Source organism: Phascolarctos cinereus, unplaced genomic scaffold, assembly GCF_003287225.1.
Source record: "Phascolarctos cinereus isolate Bilbo 61053 unplaced genomic scaffold, phaCin_HiC Scaffold_5;HRSCAF=322, whole genome shotgun sequence".
Taxonomy (NCBI): Eukaryota; Metazoa; Chordata; class Mammalia; order Diprotodontia; family Phascolarctidae; genus Phascolarctos; species Phascolarctos cinereus.
In genome coordinates, this window is record NW_027555958.1 from 261,312,947 (window position 1) to 261,330,834 (window position 17,888).

The window sequence follows — 17,888 nt, forward strand, 5'->3', positions numbered from 1 at the left end:
GACGGTAAATCATACTCCTTTGACTGTGGATTTGATTTTTTTTAAAGTCATATCCTAATACATATAGCACAGATTTAGAGTCGAAGGAACCTTGGAAACTATCTAGGCAAGAGATTCTTAACCTGAGGTTGGTAAGCTTGTTTTATAAATATTTTCATGAACTTATTTTAATGTAATTGGTTTCCTTCGTAATCCTATGTATTTTATTGTAAATAAAAAAACACTATTTTTTAAAAAACACTATTTTGAGCAGGGATCCAAAGGCTTCACCATACTGCCAAAGAGGTCCATGACACAAAAAAGGTTAAGAATCCCTGATCAAAATCAGTCTGCTCATTGTATCCAGGAGGAAACAAGAAGATATACCAAAAAAAGTAAATAATATGCCAAAGGCTACACATGTAGCAACAGAGCTTTCAAAGAGCTGCGAGCTGGAATCACAGGACTCAAATGTGAGACCTTCTGCAAGACTCTTAATATCTCTGGGCCTTACTTTCCTCATCTATAAAATGACAGAGTTGGATGAAATGACATTCTATGCCATGAAACAAAGATGAAGAAAAGAATTCTAGGCATGGGGAACAACCAGGGAAAATGTAGAGATATTAATGTGATAGCCTGGTTTCTCTAAGGAATTATTTTTCTTTTCTTTTTTTCCTCATCTGATAACTGCAGAAAACAAAAGCCTAATCACTAGACTCAACAGACACTGCTTTAGGCCTATCTCTTCCAACCCAAAATATTCTATACGGAATCAAAACATGAGGAGACTCCCAAGGAGAGAGGTTGACGTGAAAGACAATCTCTGCTAATTCTATGGCGGACATTGGCTATGTGTCTTGAGGGCCTACTCCTTTTCCATTCCAGAATGAACCAGGATGCCATCATAGGGGTCTGTGACAATATCTACCAGCTAAGACACAGGTCAATGGGTAACTCAACTTTGGGGCCTTCTCGTGAAGGATGACAAGCAGAAAATGGTTGGCAAAACCCACTTTGTAGCCCAGAATCAGGAAAATAACTAGTATTTACATAGTACTTTCATATTTGCCAAGCACTTTATATTCATTATCTCACTTAATCTTCACAACAATGTGCTATCATCTCCATTTTATACATTAGCAAACTGAGGCTAAGATAGGTTAAGTGACTTGCCCAGGATCATAATGCTGGTGAACAGGATTCAAATTCAGTTCTTCCTGATTTAACACCAGGCTATTTCGACAGATCTGTTTTGTTGTTGTTGCTGTTGTTGTTTTGTAATAAAACTCACTTAACTCTGCAAATGCAGGTCCTTCACATGATCACTTCTAGGACTTTCTGTAGATGAGACACAAGTCTATAAAGAGGTACACTTACATACTTGTGCTGTGTACTTGTTTCCCAACTGCTCATCTAGGGACAGGTACAAATCCATAGTATATTTTGCAAAGAACTTTTATTATCAAGGGTCATTATTCCTTGAAAATTATTTTTTAAAGTGATTCTTCCTTCTTCCCTGGGTGCCACTTACTCCTGAGCTGATGAAAGCTAAGACAGTAAAAAATAATTTTCATAGTCTTGATTCTAGTATTTTGGGGGTTAACAAGTTGCAAAATCCTGTTACAAATACAATATGGACTCACATGAGTGTACTTGACCATTTTTTTAAACCTTAGGCAAGTCAATTAACCTGTCTTGGTCTCTTTCTTATGTGCAAAATGAAGCAGATGGATGGCTAAGGTCCCATTAAAACTATAAATCTAAGACCTCAGACTAAAAGTAAAATACTGTATTACAATTTGGCAAGAGTAAAATGGCTATTTTCTCAATGTAAAGAACACTATTTAATTGAAAATGTATAACCCCCTATTTCTAGAGACCATGAGTGACTTCCCAGTCACACCTAACTGGATTTAATAGAACATCAAGTTCACAAGAAAGATATACTTGCCAATAATCGGTTCCTGAAGACAAAGAGTGAGAGTGGCCAAAAGAAGAAAATACTTGTAATAACACATCTATGAATAATAATACGGTATAGTAGAAAAAGTACTGAACACAGAGTCAAAGGAATTATGATAGCAAGTCATTTAAACCTCTCTGAGCCTAAGTTTTTGCTTTGTATAATTGGAATAATATTATTCAAACAACTTAGGATTCAGGGTTATTGTGGTGAATTTACAAACCTTAAAAACCTATGCAAGTGTGAGTTATCACTATCGAGGAAATGTTCTATCACTAGAGTATATGGGCAGAGCTACACTGACATCAAGAACAGCAATGATTTCTGGAATTGTTCGTGTAATTCTAGGAAGCCCAGAATATCCTGAATCAAAGAGGAAAGAAAATACTCCAACATCCAGGAGAATTCATTGACAAAGGTCTTCCCCCATCATCCACGGTTCCTTTGGTTCTCTGGAGCAAACAGTGGTTGAAGTCAAGCTTCCCCACACTGCCATTTACAATTTTTCTGTACAACTTCTGTAGTCAATGTAATACAATAAAGCAATTTCCATGTCCTGGGTAAAAATTCATACTAATGCTGTTTTGTAAATATAGACAAATAAGTTGTGTGGAATTAAAAAAAAAATTAGTACACATGAAACTATTCCTTAATGATTCAGCAAATAATTTCTTTTAACAAAAATGTATCCCTTTTGGCACGGAGCTCATTTACCATCTGGTGTGGTAATGGGATTTGAGTTTAAATTTGAGATTTGTAAGGACCATGTATATGCATAAATTGGACTTTTTATGATAAGAGAGGGGAAGGCACTAATATTTAAAGAACATTCCATAGTTGTTTTTTTTTTCTACACAGACTTTTGGATGAGATGAATATCCTCATCCTGACAGCCTATGTAAGAGAATCTCCATGCCCTGCCTAACCTACTACTACAACCTAAATTTTGATAAAAATAATAAGGGCCTCTAAACGTCTTATTGCTAGGCAGAGATCCACAACAAGTAGTATGACAGCTACCAACCAAGAACCAACAGAAAATTTCCAAAACAACAGAGAAAGATTGTCCTCAAATCCCTGAAATATTTTAAAAGTTATAATAAATTTATAACACTTGATTTCTAATGTAATCTGCATTTGTGGAAGGAGTGCCCCACAACAATGAAATTACAAATCCTTTACAAATAAAATGAAATCAAAATACATTACTGTGATCTCAATAAAAGATCACCTGAAAGTGTTTACACTTTCCAGGTTTGTTTGTTTTTTTAAACTCTGTAAATAAAAACATCTCCTTCTGCTCAGTATGTCTTTCTTTAACAATAACTTGATATGATCTTGAAGATGGAGTGAACACCACAGGTTTAAACAAATTAAAATCTTAATAAATAATACAGTGTGCTCCTTTTGGCAATACACTTACATGTTAAAAGAGGTTTGGGTGCATGGTACCTACTGGTATTTTTTTTTTACCATGACACTTATTACTTGCTTACAGTTATCTCAGAAGCAGTTCCAAATAATTCCAGTTAATTCATGGTCATAAGAAACTCTAAAGCTCCGGTATATCTCACTCTGGGTGAGTACCACCAAACTCACTCAGAAGACTAATATTCATCCAGGTAAACATTCATTTAGGTCTTTGGACTCCTGCCCAGTGTACTGCATTCTATCCCAAGGAGGAAGAAAAGGTGCCAGCAATGGGCACCTAACTCCTGAATTCATGCCAAGTTCATGCAAGGCCTTCAGGGTAAGGATAAAATAAAGATAAAGAAAAGAAACAAATTGATGAAAAATGCCAACAGGCAAAAGGAAAAGGATAGGAAAGAAAGAGGGAAAAAACACACTGGCAGCAAATTGTGAGCAAGGAATAAGATTCAAAAGAAGTAGAAACTAATATAAGAAAAGTTGTAGAGCATCTGTAAAGAAAGATAAATAGAAACCCAATCCTGACAACATCAAAATTCAATATCACCTTTTTATTTTTGTAATATAAATTTCATTAAACAAGCATTTATTGTCTACTATACATCACTTATTCACAGCATTCAAAGACACTGAATACAATCATTCTTGTTCCATAAGCACATAGGACTACTTCTGTAGTACCTCTTTCAAGGGTAAAGCAGAGTGTCTAGGAGGAAATGATCCCAAGAGGTAAATGTTGCAAACAAAATCTATGAAGTAACATCATGTCATAGATATTAACACACATTTCTTCTATTTAATAATGAATGAATTTTATGATTCAATTATATAAGCAAAGAAATCCATTATCCCACTAGGAATTAAATGAGTAACTTTATCAAAAATCAAACTAAAATTAAGTCTGTGACATTAGCTCAATAACAGATTTTTCATAAAACACTGCAGAACTATATTAATCACATTTCATTTATTGAACATCAACACATGTGGATATAGCCTCATTTCAGTATAGTCACATGAAAAAAAAGCCTTAAAGGGAAATTATTTTACAAAACATGAGGGTATATTAGGCTATCAAAGGGGAGACTAGAAGAGAAAGGAATCTGTGCAGAGCTATGGATAATTTTTCTGTATATGACTTTGAATATAAATGACTGCCCTCATATTTCAGGTTCAGAAACTATAAAGTAATACAGGCTACTGGTAGGAACAAGCAGAATTGTCCTTAATCTTTCTGCTCATTTCCCCCACTTAAAGTTACTAAAATCAATCTACAAAATACTTTAGTATTATAAGTATATATAATTCACATTTGGATTAAAATAGCAGTATAATAGATGGCCAATAAGATTACCCCCTGCCTTTAGAAAACCTCTACTATATAACTTTAGAATCCTTGCTTAAGTTAGGCGTTTACTTTCATTTATAAGGAAAATATACTCACATGTGTGGGTTTTGGACTCCTGAAGGATTCAAGGTAAATCGTGCTGTAGATTTGAAAGGTGGATTTGCAAAATTCAGCTTCAGTGCTTTACGTTTACCTAGAAAATGCAAATAAGAAATAAAATTGTGTACCATAAATAAGGATGCACTATTTAGAGGGCATAAGACATGCTGAGGCCCAGGAAGACAGAAGACAAGCACTGGTGGGGACAAGGAGGGGGGCAGTTGCCCCTACGAAGAGCTTGTCTATGATTTTTTTTTCCCCAATTATATTTTGCTTTCAGTTCCAAACTCTCTCCCTCCCCCTACCCACTGAGAAGGCAAGAAAAGCAAGCCCCATTAGAATATACAGTCATTCAAGAGGGAAAATGGAAGGGAAGGAAGGAAGGAAGGAGGGAAGGAGGGAGGGGAGTGAGGAAGAGATTTAGATATGTATTCTGACTCCATCAGCTCTCTATCTGAACACTGATAGAATGCACCACAGAAAGAGTCCCTACAAATATTTTTATAAATATGGATCCTTTGTCTCCCTCTTTGAACTCTTTGGCATGCAGACCTAGTAGCAGTACCACTGGGTTAAAGGTTTAATAGTTTTCTGGGCATAGTTCCAAATTGCTTTCCAGAATGGCTGGACCAGTTTACAGATGTACCAATAGTGCCTTAGTGTACCTGTTTTCCCACACCTTCTCCAGCTATTATTTTCCTGTCTTGTCATCATAGCCAGACTAATGGGTGTGAGATGGTATCTCAGAGTTGTTCTAATTTGCATTCCTTTAATTATTAATGATTTTAGAGCACTCTTTCATATGGCTATGGATAGCTTGGGGTTTGTCCTCCAAAAACTACCTATTCATAGCCTTTGTCTATTTATAAATCAAGGCTTTTATTCTTACAAATTTGACTCAGTTCCCTATACATCTCGAAATAAGACCTTTATCAGACAAACCTGCTAAAAATGTTTTTCCCATTTCCAGCTTCTCTTCTGATTTTAGTTCTCCTGGTTTTCTTTGTGCAAAAACTCTTTAATATAATCAAAATTGTACATTTTCTGTTCTGTGATATCTCTTGTTTGGTCATGAACTCTTCCCTTATCCGTAGATCTGACAGGTAATTTCTTCCATGCTCCATTAATTTGCTTAAAATACTGTTCTTTGTGTATAAATCATGTACCCATTAGGGGCTTATTTTAGTACGTAGTATGAGATGTTCATCTATATTAATTTATCCTCCCAATTTTTGTAGAGTAGTGAGTTCATAGTTGGGAATTTTAGGTTTATCAAACATTAAGCTACTGTGCTCATTTGTTTCTGTATATTGTATACCTGATCTATTCCACTGATCTACTTCTCTATTTCCTATTAAGTACCAAATTATTTTGACAATTACAGCTTTGATCAGGTAATGCTAGACCTCCTTCTTTCCCATAATTTTTCATTGTTCCTTTGATCTTCTTAATGAATTTTTGCTATTATTTTTTCTACTTCTATAAAGCTGTCCTTTGATAGTCTGATTGGTATGGCACAGAATAATTAAATTAATCTAGGTAGTATTTTTACTATATTGGCTCACCCTAATTTTGAACAATAAGTATTATAGTTATTTAGATCTGACTTTATTTGTGTAATGAGAACTAGACATTTTCTCTAACCCTCATAACGTCTCAAGTCTCTCGAGAACAAAAGTCAGAAACCAAAGATAAAGGAAGTCATCTGTCTCCATGATCTAGGACACCCAGAATCCAAAATAAAGTTTAAAAAAAAATGAATTGAAGCTTACTGATCCTAAGCTCCCTGAGCACCTCTCCTCCAACTCGCATGATACAGGTAGCAAGAATGTACTGGCAAGATCCAAGCACCTGACAAAGAAAAATGCACCCCTACACCAGGTTCTCCTCACCTCTTTTCAATGAATACAGACCCCAGCCACAGGATATGGAAGTCTGCTCAGGCTACATCAGGGCAGCCCCAGCCTTTCCCAAACAAAAGTCTGCTGCTGGGCTACAACCCTGTAACACTAGTACTGCAAAGCTCTAAACTGCCAGTGATAGGGCAAACAGCACTGCAAAGAACTGAAATACCAGTGCAAGGTCAAAGAAGTGAGGAACATGTAGGAGCAGCTAGGTGGCCCAGTGAACAGAGCACCAGGCCTGGAGTCAGGAGGACCTGAGTTCAAATTCAGCCTCAGACCAGACACTGAACTTATTAGCTGTGTAACCCTGGGGGAGTCGCTTAACTCCAACTGTCTCACCTATTAATGAATGAATGAATGAATGAATGAATGAATGAATGAATGAATGAATGAATAAAGAACTGAGGAACAGAGGGAGCACGACAGGTCATCAGGTCAAGCAGGACATGGTATGTTGTGGGGAGGGGAAAAGGGAGGAGTTGCTGCTGTGTAGAAACCCACTAAGCCTGAGGGCAAGAACATAGTATCCAGCTGGAGCCAATTCTGACCACCCAAGAATCACTTGGGACAGAGACCTTGGCTGGTGAACCATGAATTGCTCAACATTGGAAGAGACTGAGATGTCTTGAGATCCAGCCCCTAAAGTAACCACCATCAGAATGTTACTAGGGGAAAATGAAAAAAAATTTTAAACGACAAGTTACCAAAGATCTCAAGAAAAAGAAAACTCAAAGACTGTAAAAATGTGAATATAAATCAACACAGAAAACATTAACAGAAGGAAATATGGCCTCCACATCTAGTAAATAAGTTCAGGCACCTATGAACAATTACAGCAAAATGGAGAAAAATGATCCAACACATGATGAAACAAAGTATCTATGGAATTTGATGAGAACATGGAATAACAATATGCTGAGTGGTTTCAAAGAGAAATGAGAATTATGAGAGCAGAATTTATTGTTTGTACAGCAAAAATAATAGGCAGAATGTAAAAACTGAAATCTGGCAAGTTTCATCAAAGAAACAAAAGAGAACAATAGACTGAAAATGCAAATAAAGCAAAGTGAAAGACAATCTAGAAGAGAAGCAAAAAACAGTAACATTAAAAGAAAATATGCTCACTATGCAAGCAAAACATTGATCTTGAAGGTAAGATGTATAGAAACAATCTAACGATTACAGATTTTCCAGAAGAACATCCATCACAAGACCAAAAAACCTAAATACCAAAATACAGGAAATAACTGAAAAGAATGACCTGAGATTTGTAAACAAAGAAAATAAAATACCAATTGAACGAATTCATAGAACAACTCCAGAAAAAATCCCTAAGGTTGTAAATTCCAAGATACATATTGGTTAAATTAAACAATTAAATTCAGAAACAATACAAGCTATGGAAAGAAAAACCAAAAGAAAGAAAACTCAAGTTAACACAAAACTACTCTGCCCCCCACCAGAAAAAGGAGGAGGAAATGGAATAATGTGTTCTAAAGAGTAATGGAGCTCACAGTCAACAACTGCAATAACAATGGAATGACAACAGAGAGTACAGTAAGAAACTTCTTTCGAAATGTACACAAGGAGGCAGAAGTTTGGTAGAAGCAACAGTGAAGAGGTGGGCCTGGGGCATTAAGGACAGAACCTGGCTGACACTCTTCCTTCCACCAAACCAAAGAGTTTTGGTTGTTGTTGCTGTTGTTTTTTAAATAGGACTACATTACAACATGGGAAGACACATGAAAAGGGGGGTGGGGGAGCAAGAGGATAGAGAGAAATTTGTAATGTGCTGGGGTCAAGCAATTAGTGAAGGTTACTCCTCTGGTCTCAGAAACAGAGGAGCTGATAGGAAAGTGGGTAAGGAGCAGGGGGCAAGAACTGAAAAGGGAGAGTCTTGCTTTGATGGTAGGAGATAATGGGAACGCACGCACCTTAAAAAAAGATTAAAGTAACTAAAAAAACACAGTACTATGTTTACAGTAAATGAGGAAGAAAAATCATAACTTAAAAAAAACCAAACAATATTAGAGACAAATGGAGGAAAATAGAAATCTAATTCTCTAATTTTAAATGTAAATGGTCTAAACCAGGGGTGGGGAACCTGCGGCCTTAAGGCCACATGTCACCCTCTAGGTCCTCAAGTGCAGCCCTTTGACTGAATCAAAGCTTCACAGAACAATTCACCTTCTGAATTGACTTCAATGAAACAAATATTTAAGTAACAATGGTGTGTTGGGAATGGTATTAGGTACTAAGAAGTAAAAACAAAATACCTCTTGCACTCAAGGACCTTAGAATCTCCTTGGAGACCAAGAGATGTTTTATTTACTTAAATCCTTGACGGAAGACAAGAAATCTCAATTTCATTCTTATTTCTGGAAGATCTTGTTTCAGGTTTATTAATGAAACTTATCTACTCTCCTCATTTTATCTTCTCTTCTGACAATTTATATTTCTCCTATTTGTCTATGTTCTACAGGAAGCTTTAGGATATTCATTGCCAGAGTTCCCCTGTAAAGTAAGATGGACTAGCACTTTTTCTTAGAAGGCACTGAATCTGTTCATGAAACTAAACTGATCAGGGACCTAAGGATCTCCTGACAACCTGAATGCAAACAAAACACCACAACAAAATACCTAAGGACTTTTGGAGATTAGGGTCTGAGGCTTCAAAATGAGAAATCAGAACAAAAATCAATACTGAGAAGTAATGTTCAACTTAACCAATTAAATACTTAAGGAAAATCCTTTGCCTGTTCTGGAAGTCCTTCCCCTACTCTAGGTAAACCCTTTTTGCTAACTGCTAGAAGGGCTACTGAACTCATTTTGTTCCAGTCTAAAACCTAAATTATCCACACTGGCATAGCCAACCTTGACCTATTAGAAACTTTTATGCCAAAAATGTCTTTCCAATCTAATACTTTACTCCCCCAGTTCCAGAAAAGACCAACTATGCTTATGTTACTTTTTACCAATCTGAGGGCCAAGCTAGCTACACTTGGTTTTATTATTGTGAGACAATAAATTTTTAGATTAGACACATACATATTTAGTGGCTAAGTGCAATAATTCCTCAATGATCTAGCATCATTAGATAATGCTTTAACATGCACTTCAAACCTAAAACTTCTCTATCTAGAGGGGGATGTTTCATCAAAAGTCTTTTCAAAGCTTGTTGATAAGAGCTACTAACTTTCACAGCTGATTATCTTTACAATAAGGCAGTTATTTTGTAGACTGTTCTCCTGGTTCTGCTCATTTCCTTTTTCATCAGTTCATACAGGTCTTCCTAGGTTTTTCTAAAACTATCCCCTTAATAATTTCTTTTAGCAGAATATTTCATCAGATTCATACACAAAAATTTGTTCAGCCATTCCCCATTCCCCTAACATATGCATCATCCTGGTTTGCAATTCTTTGTCACCACAGAAAGAGCTGCCATAAATATTACTGTGCATTTGGATCTTTTTCCTCTTTCTTTGAACTCTTTTGGGTATAAGCCCTAGTAGCAGTATTCCTGAGTTAAACTGTATGTAGAATTTAAAAGCTTTTTGGTCATATTTCCAAATTGTTTTCCAGACTGTTTGGACTAATTCAGTTCCACCAACAGTACACTGGTTTACCTATTTTCCCATATCACCTCCATCTTTTCTTTATTGTCATCTTAGCCAATCAGATGGCTGTAAGGTGGTACTTCAGAATAATTTTAATTCGCATTTCTCTAATTATTAGTGATTTAGATCACTTTTTTCATACAGCTATTAAATTGATCACATTCTCTGAAAACTGCCTATCCAAATGCTCTGATGATTTATAAATTGAGAAATGGCTTTATTCTTGTAGATTTGACTCAGATCACTATGTTTTAGAAATCAGACCTTTATCAGAGAAATTTGCTGAAAAGACTTTTTCCCCAGTTTTCTCATAATTTTAGCTGCACTGGTTTTACATACACAGAAACTTTTTAATTTTATCTAATCAAAATCATCCATTTTATCTCCTGTGAATCCCTCTATCTCCTATTGGTCATGAATTCTTCTCTTACTGATCAGCCTGACAAATTATTTCTTTCATGCACTGTTAATTTCCTTCAGGTATTATCCTTTATGACTAAATCCTATACCCATCTTGAATTTATCTTGGCATATGATATGAGATGTTAGGTAATACTTAGTTTCTGCCAGACTACTTTCTAGTTTTTCCAGCAATTTTTGTCAAGTATTGAATTCTTGCCCCAATAGCTAGGATATTTAGGTTTATTAAACACTAGGTTACTGTGCTTATTTGCTTCTGTATATTATGTACCTAAGCTGTTCTACTGTATCACCACTCTATTTCACATGCAATACCAAACTGTATGCATGATTAAAGTTTCATAGTATAGTATGAAAATTGGTACAGCAAGGCAGTCTTCTTTTCCTCCTCCACTTTTTCTGTCATTTTTTTAAATATTCTTGACCTTTTATCAATCCAGATTAATTTTGTTATTATTTTTCTCGCTCTATAAAGTAATTATTTGGTAGTTAAGTTGTATGGCAGTGAATATGCACATTAATTTACGTAATATTGTCCACTATTATTCAACATTGTACTAGAAATGCTAGCTTTAGCAATAAGAAAAAGAAATTGAAGGAATTAGAATAGGCTATGAGAAAACAAAACTATCACTCTTTGTACATGATGTTATGGTATACTTGGAGAATCCTAGAGAATCAATTAAAAAACTATTGGAAATTATTAATAACTTTAGCAAAGTTGTAGGACATAAAATAAACCCACATAAATGGTCAGCATTTCTATATTTTACCAACAAAGCCCAGAAGCAAGAAACAAAAAAATTTAAAATAGCTGTAGGCCAGGGAATCTCCCTTAACTGGGTGTCCTCCCCTCTCCCTTAGGGGCATTCCCCTCTTCCCTGGGAGGGCTACCTTAAGCTAGGGTCTTGAGCTGCATCTCCCATTAGAAGCAGAGGAGCCTGCTTGATGTAGGAAAAAAACTTGCCAAGACAATGAACACAACTACAAAACATTTTTCATACAAATAAAGTCAGATCTAAAGAACTGGAAAAATTCAACTGTTCATGGGTAGGCCAAGCTAACACAATAAAAATGACAATTCTACTTAAAATTAATTTATTTATTCAGTGCCATACCAATCAAACTACCAAAAAAAATTACAGAGCTAGAAAAAATAACAGAATTCACCTGAAAGAACAAAAGGTCAACAATATCAACGGAATTAATGAAAAAAAAATGCAAAGGAAGGTAGCCTAGCCATACCAGATCTAAAACTGTATTATGAAGCAACAATCATTAAAACTATTTGGCATTGGCTAAGAAACAGAGTGGCAGATCAGTGGAACAGATTAGGTATATAAGACGGAGTAGTAAATGACTGTAGTAATCTACTACTTGATAAATCCAAAGACTCCAGCTTTTGGGATGAAAAAAATCACTATCTGACAAAAACTGCTGGGAAAAATAGAAAACAGTATGGCAGAAACTAGGTACAGAGCAACATCTCACACCATATACCAAGATAAGTTCAAAATGGGTATATGATTTAGACATAAAAGTTGACACTATAAGCAAATTAGAAGAGTAAGGAATAGTTTACCTGTCAAATGTATGAAGGGAAGAATTTATGACCAAACAAGAGACAGAGAACATTACAAAATGCACAATGGATGATTTTGATTACATTAAATTAACAAGATTTTACACAAACAAAACCAAGGCAGCCAAGATTAGAAAGAAAGCAGAAAGATGGGAAACAATTTTAACAGCAAGTATTTCTGATAAAGGCCTTTTTTTCAAAATACATAGAGAACTGAGTCAAATTTAGAAGAATACAAGTCATTCCCCAATTGACAAATGGTCAAAAGATATGAACAGGCAGTTTTCAAATGAATTAAAGGTCTTTATAGTCATATGAAAAAATGCTGTAAATCACTACTGATGAGAGAAATGCAAATTAAAACAACTCTGAGGTACCACCTCACACCTGTCAGATTGGCTAACATGACAAAACAGGACAATGATAAATGCTGGAGAAGATGTGGAAAAATTGGGACACTAATGCACTGTTGGTAGAGTTGTGAACTGACCCAACTATTCTGGAGAGCAATTTGGAACCATGCCCAAGGGCTATAAAAATGTGCATACCCTTTGACCCAGCAATACCACTTCTAGGGCTATATCCCAAAGAGATCATAAAAAAAGGGAAAAGAACCTACACATACAAAAATATTTATAGCAGTTCTTCATGTGGTGGCAAAAAATTAGAAATTGAGGGGATGCCCATCAATTGGAGAATGGCTGAACAACCTGTGCTGTAAGAAATAATGAGCAGGTGGATTTCAGAAAAACCTGGAAAAAACTTCTATGAATTGATGCTGAGTGAAGACAGCAGATTCAGGAGAACATTGTACATGGTAACAGCAATATTTTGTGATGATCAACTATGACTCGCTTAGCTCTTCTCAGCAATACAATGATCTAAGACAATTCCAAAAGCCTCATGATGGAAAATGCTATCCCCATCCAGAGAAAGAACTGGAGGGAGTCTGAATGCAGATCAAAGAATACTATTTTTCACTTTTTTTTTTTTGCTTTTTGTGGCTTTTCCCTTTTGTTCTGTTTCTTCTTTCAAAACATGACTAATGTGGAAATATGTTTACATGATTGCATGTGTACAATCTATATTGGACTACCTTCTGTCTTGTGGAAAGAGGATGGGGGGAGGGAGCAAGGGAGAAAAATTTTGAAACTCAAAATTTTATTAAAAACGAATGTTGAAAAAATATAGTGGCTTCTCAATAATAAAAAAAAAGTGAAAGTTGTTTCCTCATTGCCTATGCTTATTACTTCAGTAGATGTTTCTCATCTAATTACTATAGCTAGCTTTCCTATTAAAATACTGAATAGTAATGACAATAATCTACATTCTTGCTCCACCCCTGATCTTAATGGAAAGGCTTCTAGCTAATCCTCATTACAGATGTTTGCTCTTCATTTTGGATAGATACTATTTAAGAAAAGCTCTGCTTATTCCTGTATTTTCTTGCGTTCTTAACAGAAATGAGTCTGCTATTTTGTTAAAAACTTTTTTTCTGTATTCATTCTTTAGGATTAAGTTATTTAATTTCCAATCTATTCTTAATTTTTGCTACTGAATGCAATTTTACTGTATTATCATCAGAAAAAATTTAATAGTTCTGCATTTCTCTGTGAAATTTTTATGCCTTAATACACTGTCAATTTTAGTGAAGGTGCCAATATGAGAAATCAATATATTCCTTTCTATTCCCACTCAATATTCTCTATAGGTCTATCATATCCAACTTTTTAAAAATTCTATTCATCTCCTTAACTTCTTTGTTGTTTATTTTATGGTTAGATTGATATTTTATACGTTCAGTACTGATATTACTTCATTGTCTATGGTACCTTTCATCAAAATGTAGTTTTCCTGTTTACGTCTTCTTTTTTCTTTCTAGTTTCACTTTTCCATTGTCTGAGTGATTTCTACCCTGGCTTTTTTCACTTCAGCAGAAACAAAACAGCTTCTGCTCTAGCCCTTTATTTTAACTCTATGTTAATCTTTCTGTGTCAAGTGTGTTTCTTGTAAACAATGTTGTACTGGATTCTGGTTTCAAATCCATTTTGCTATCCTCTCCTCTTTTATGGGTGAATTCATCCCATTCATATTCACAATTATGACTGCTAACTGCAACTGTATATTTCCCTCCTTTTTCTTCTCTTTTTTACTGTGTATCCTCTTTAAGATTCTGTTTTTCTTCTAATTACTGCCTCCCTTATTCTATCTCCTTTTTATACTTCTCCTCTGCTCCTTTTCCTTCCTACTGCTTTGTTGGCCAAGATGAATATCTATGTTCAGCTGTGTGTGTATAATGTGCACTCTTCCTTCCTAGAACCAATTCAGATAAAATCAAGTGTTGCCCACTCCTCATCAAAGTTGTATAAACTCTTGCTTGTGTACCCCATTTGTGTAGGATAACTTTCCCCATTCTTCCTCTCTCTTATCACCTCCCAGCACATTCTTCTTCCCTAATCTTCAGTTCTTCTTCTGAGATAATCCAAACATAACAGAATCACACCCAGATTCTCTAATTAGACTCCCTCTAAGACTCCTGGTGATGATAAAGCTTTGAGGGGTTACAAATATTATCTCTCCCATATAAGAATGTAAACAGTTTATCCTGGTTTAGACTCTTATGACCTCTCACTCTATTTGAATACCAAAATTTTCTATTCAGTTCTGGTCTTTTCACCAGAAGTGTTTGAAGGTCCTCTATCACAGTAAATGTCCTTTTTTCCCCCCTTTATAGGATTTTACCCAGTTTTGCTGGGTAGGTTACTCATGGTTGTAATCATAGATCCATTGCCTTCTGGAATATCATGTTCTAATTCCTCCATTGCTTTATAATGGTGGCTGCTAAATCTTGGGAGATCCTAACAATGGCTCCATGGAACTTGAACTCTTTCTTTCTGACTACTTGGAATATTTTCTCCTTGACCCGGGAGCTCTAGATTTTGGCTGGATTCCTGGGAGTTTTCCATTTTCAGGCATCTTTCAGCAGGTGACTTGGTGGAGTCTCAATTTGTACTTTGCCCTCTGGTTCTAAGATATCTGGCCAGTTATGAAATAGATGTCTAAGCTCCTTTTCCCCCCTTGGCTTTCAGAAAAGTTCAGTGAATCTTACAATATTTCTCCTTGACTTTTGTTCCAGATCAGTTGATTTTCCTGTCATAGTTAATTTTTCCCCCTACTTTTCAGTCTTTTGACTTCATTTTATTATTTCTTGATATGTCACAGAGCCATTAGTTTCCATCTGGCCAAATGTAATTTTTTTTGTTTTTTTCCTAAATATAATTTTTAAGGAATTATTTTCTTCTGTAAGATTTTGTGCCTCTTTTATAATGTTGTTAATTCTCTTTCCATAATTCATCTTTCTTGGATAGCTCATTTCTCATTTTTTCCTCTACTACTTTTATTCAAAAAATTTTTTTGCTCTTCTAAGAAATCTTTTTTTTTACAGTCAAGCTTTTGATTGACTTCTTGTAATTCTTATTGGGCTTATGTCCAAGCTGCATTTTTTTTTGCTTGTAGATGTTTTCAAGTCATTGTCTTCTGTATTTTTGTCTTTAGTTTTCCTGTCACCTGTCATGGTCTTTATGGCTGGATTCTTTTTTTGCTTGCTCATTTTTCCAGTCTACTTCTTGACTCTGGATTTTATGTTAGTCTTCAGCTCATCTTAATTATTGAGGGACAAGGGGGGTGGGGGTGGGGGATGATTTCTGGCCTCAGCTGCTGCTACTTTCACAACTCAGTCTAGGACCTGCAAGTTCTCAGTGCTTTCTAAAGTGGTGTGACCTGGGGAGAAATCTATTCACAGCCCTCCTGGTATGATCTCTACAAGTTCTTGACCCAGGTTTCAGTCTACTGTTTTTGTGTAGATGAGTTTCAGTGCACTACTGCTAGACTCAGTCACCATTATCTCAATGGGAGGTTCTGAAGATTCAAAATGACTGAATTGCTGCTTCCCCTTTGCTCCTGGTCTTCTCAGGTTTTTCCATGTGCTAGACTACAGGTTTAAACTGAACCACCCTCACGCTTCTGTGGCTCAGAGACACACAGGTAAGATTCTGGAAATTGTGCTCAGAGCTCAACTAGGGCTCTGCACCTGGTTGAGGCTGCTCCTCTCAGCCTCTGTGACCTGGAACTGGGTAATGGGTGATAGAGCTGTGAGATATCTGGCACCCTTTCCTGTTCCCAACACTAGTTCAGGGATCACTTGGCATCTCTTTGCACTATGCTCCTGGCCAGTCCCATCCCAGTGTCCACAGACCTCTCGACCTCCCTAAGCTACCCCAATCTGGAAAAATAACTCACTATGACTTCTTCTTGGCCTTCTCTGTCAGGATTTTGTTTTTACCAAGTTGTTGGTGAGGATAAAATGCTGACTGTCATTCCACCATTTTGATTCCACTCCTGACCTTAAACACAGTCTTAAGTAAATTCATTTGACACATATTACATGGCAAATACCAACAACAAAAAAGGAATGCTAAACCATTTCCCCCCACTACTTTTCATTTATATGTTTCTGTCATTTCTATACATTTAGATTTACATGTCCAGTGCTAAAGAGGATTATTTGCCTGTGGTCATTTGACTATACTTAAGATGCTGCTGTTTTTCATCCTTTGCTTTTGAAAAGGACCAATGATATCATGCAATGATGTATCGACTTGTGTGCAAACTGGATTTTTAAGTAAGGCAGAGTTCACAAAGTCATGAGCCTCCCTCTTCCTGAGTCATCAAAGTCCCATGGTAAGATGAAAGTCAAGACAACTGGCGATAGCCTGGGAATGAAGTGAATGACCTTGCTGTCTTCAAAGTCTGGCTAAGATCTAAGTGCTCTACAGCACCTGCTTCAGTGGCCTTCATGGCCACTACTGTTGTCATCTAACCATTCTGCCCAGGGAAGTCTTCACATGCTTGGGGTAGATAGCCCTCTAACTCACTGACAAGTTTTGAGGCCTGTCATTTGCTCTCAATATAGTTTAGTCTATCTACTGAGATGGTTTTACTGCAGTGTGGCTGCTGTGCACACTACAGCTTCTTGAAGCCACAGGTGACAGAACTAGCACCACTGGCATGAGGTCCTGCTGAGAACTTTTTAGGGCTGCTCATATTTAGGATAATGCAATCACTAGGCAAATATTTAAAACATCTGAATATAAAAGCAATGACTTTGGTATATGAATGTAATGGAATACTGTTGTGCTGTAAGAAATGATGAACAGGCTAACTTCAGAAAAACCTGGAAAGACTTATATGGTCTGATGCTGAGTGAAGTGAGCAGAACCAAGAGGACTTTGTACACAATAACAGCCACGTTATGCAATGACTAATATTGTTAAACTGAACCCTTCTCAGCATTATAAGAATCTAAGACATCTCCAGAGGCCTCGGGATGGAAAATGCTGTCTACATCCAAAGAAAGAACTATGGAAGTAGAATCGCTATCACTTATTTTTACCTTCTGTTGAGTTTTGTTTCTTCTTTCTGATGGTTCCTCCTATTGGTTTTAATTTTTACTTACAACTTCACTAATGTGAAAATATGTTTAATG

The 17,888-nt window shown here is 36.1% G+C and overlaps 1 protein-coding gene across 4 annotated transcripts in view; it reads right to left on the minus strand.

Moving 5' to 3' along the window:
- MAP2K4 (mitogen-activated protein kinase kinase 4) overlaps positions 1 to 17,888 on the minus strand; it is a 170,961-nt gene that overhangs the window by 97,199 nt on the left and 55,874 nt on the right. For all 4 annotated transcript variants that reach the window (XM_078155795.1, XM_020965911.2, XM_078155796.1 and 1 more), the window contains one exon: positions 4,818 to 4,914. In XM_078155795.1, the coding sequence (XP_078011921.1) occupies positions 4,818 to 4,914 (97 nt within the window). The remainder of the gene's footprint in view (positions 1 to 4,817; positions 4,915 to 17,888) is intronic.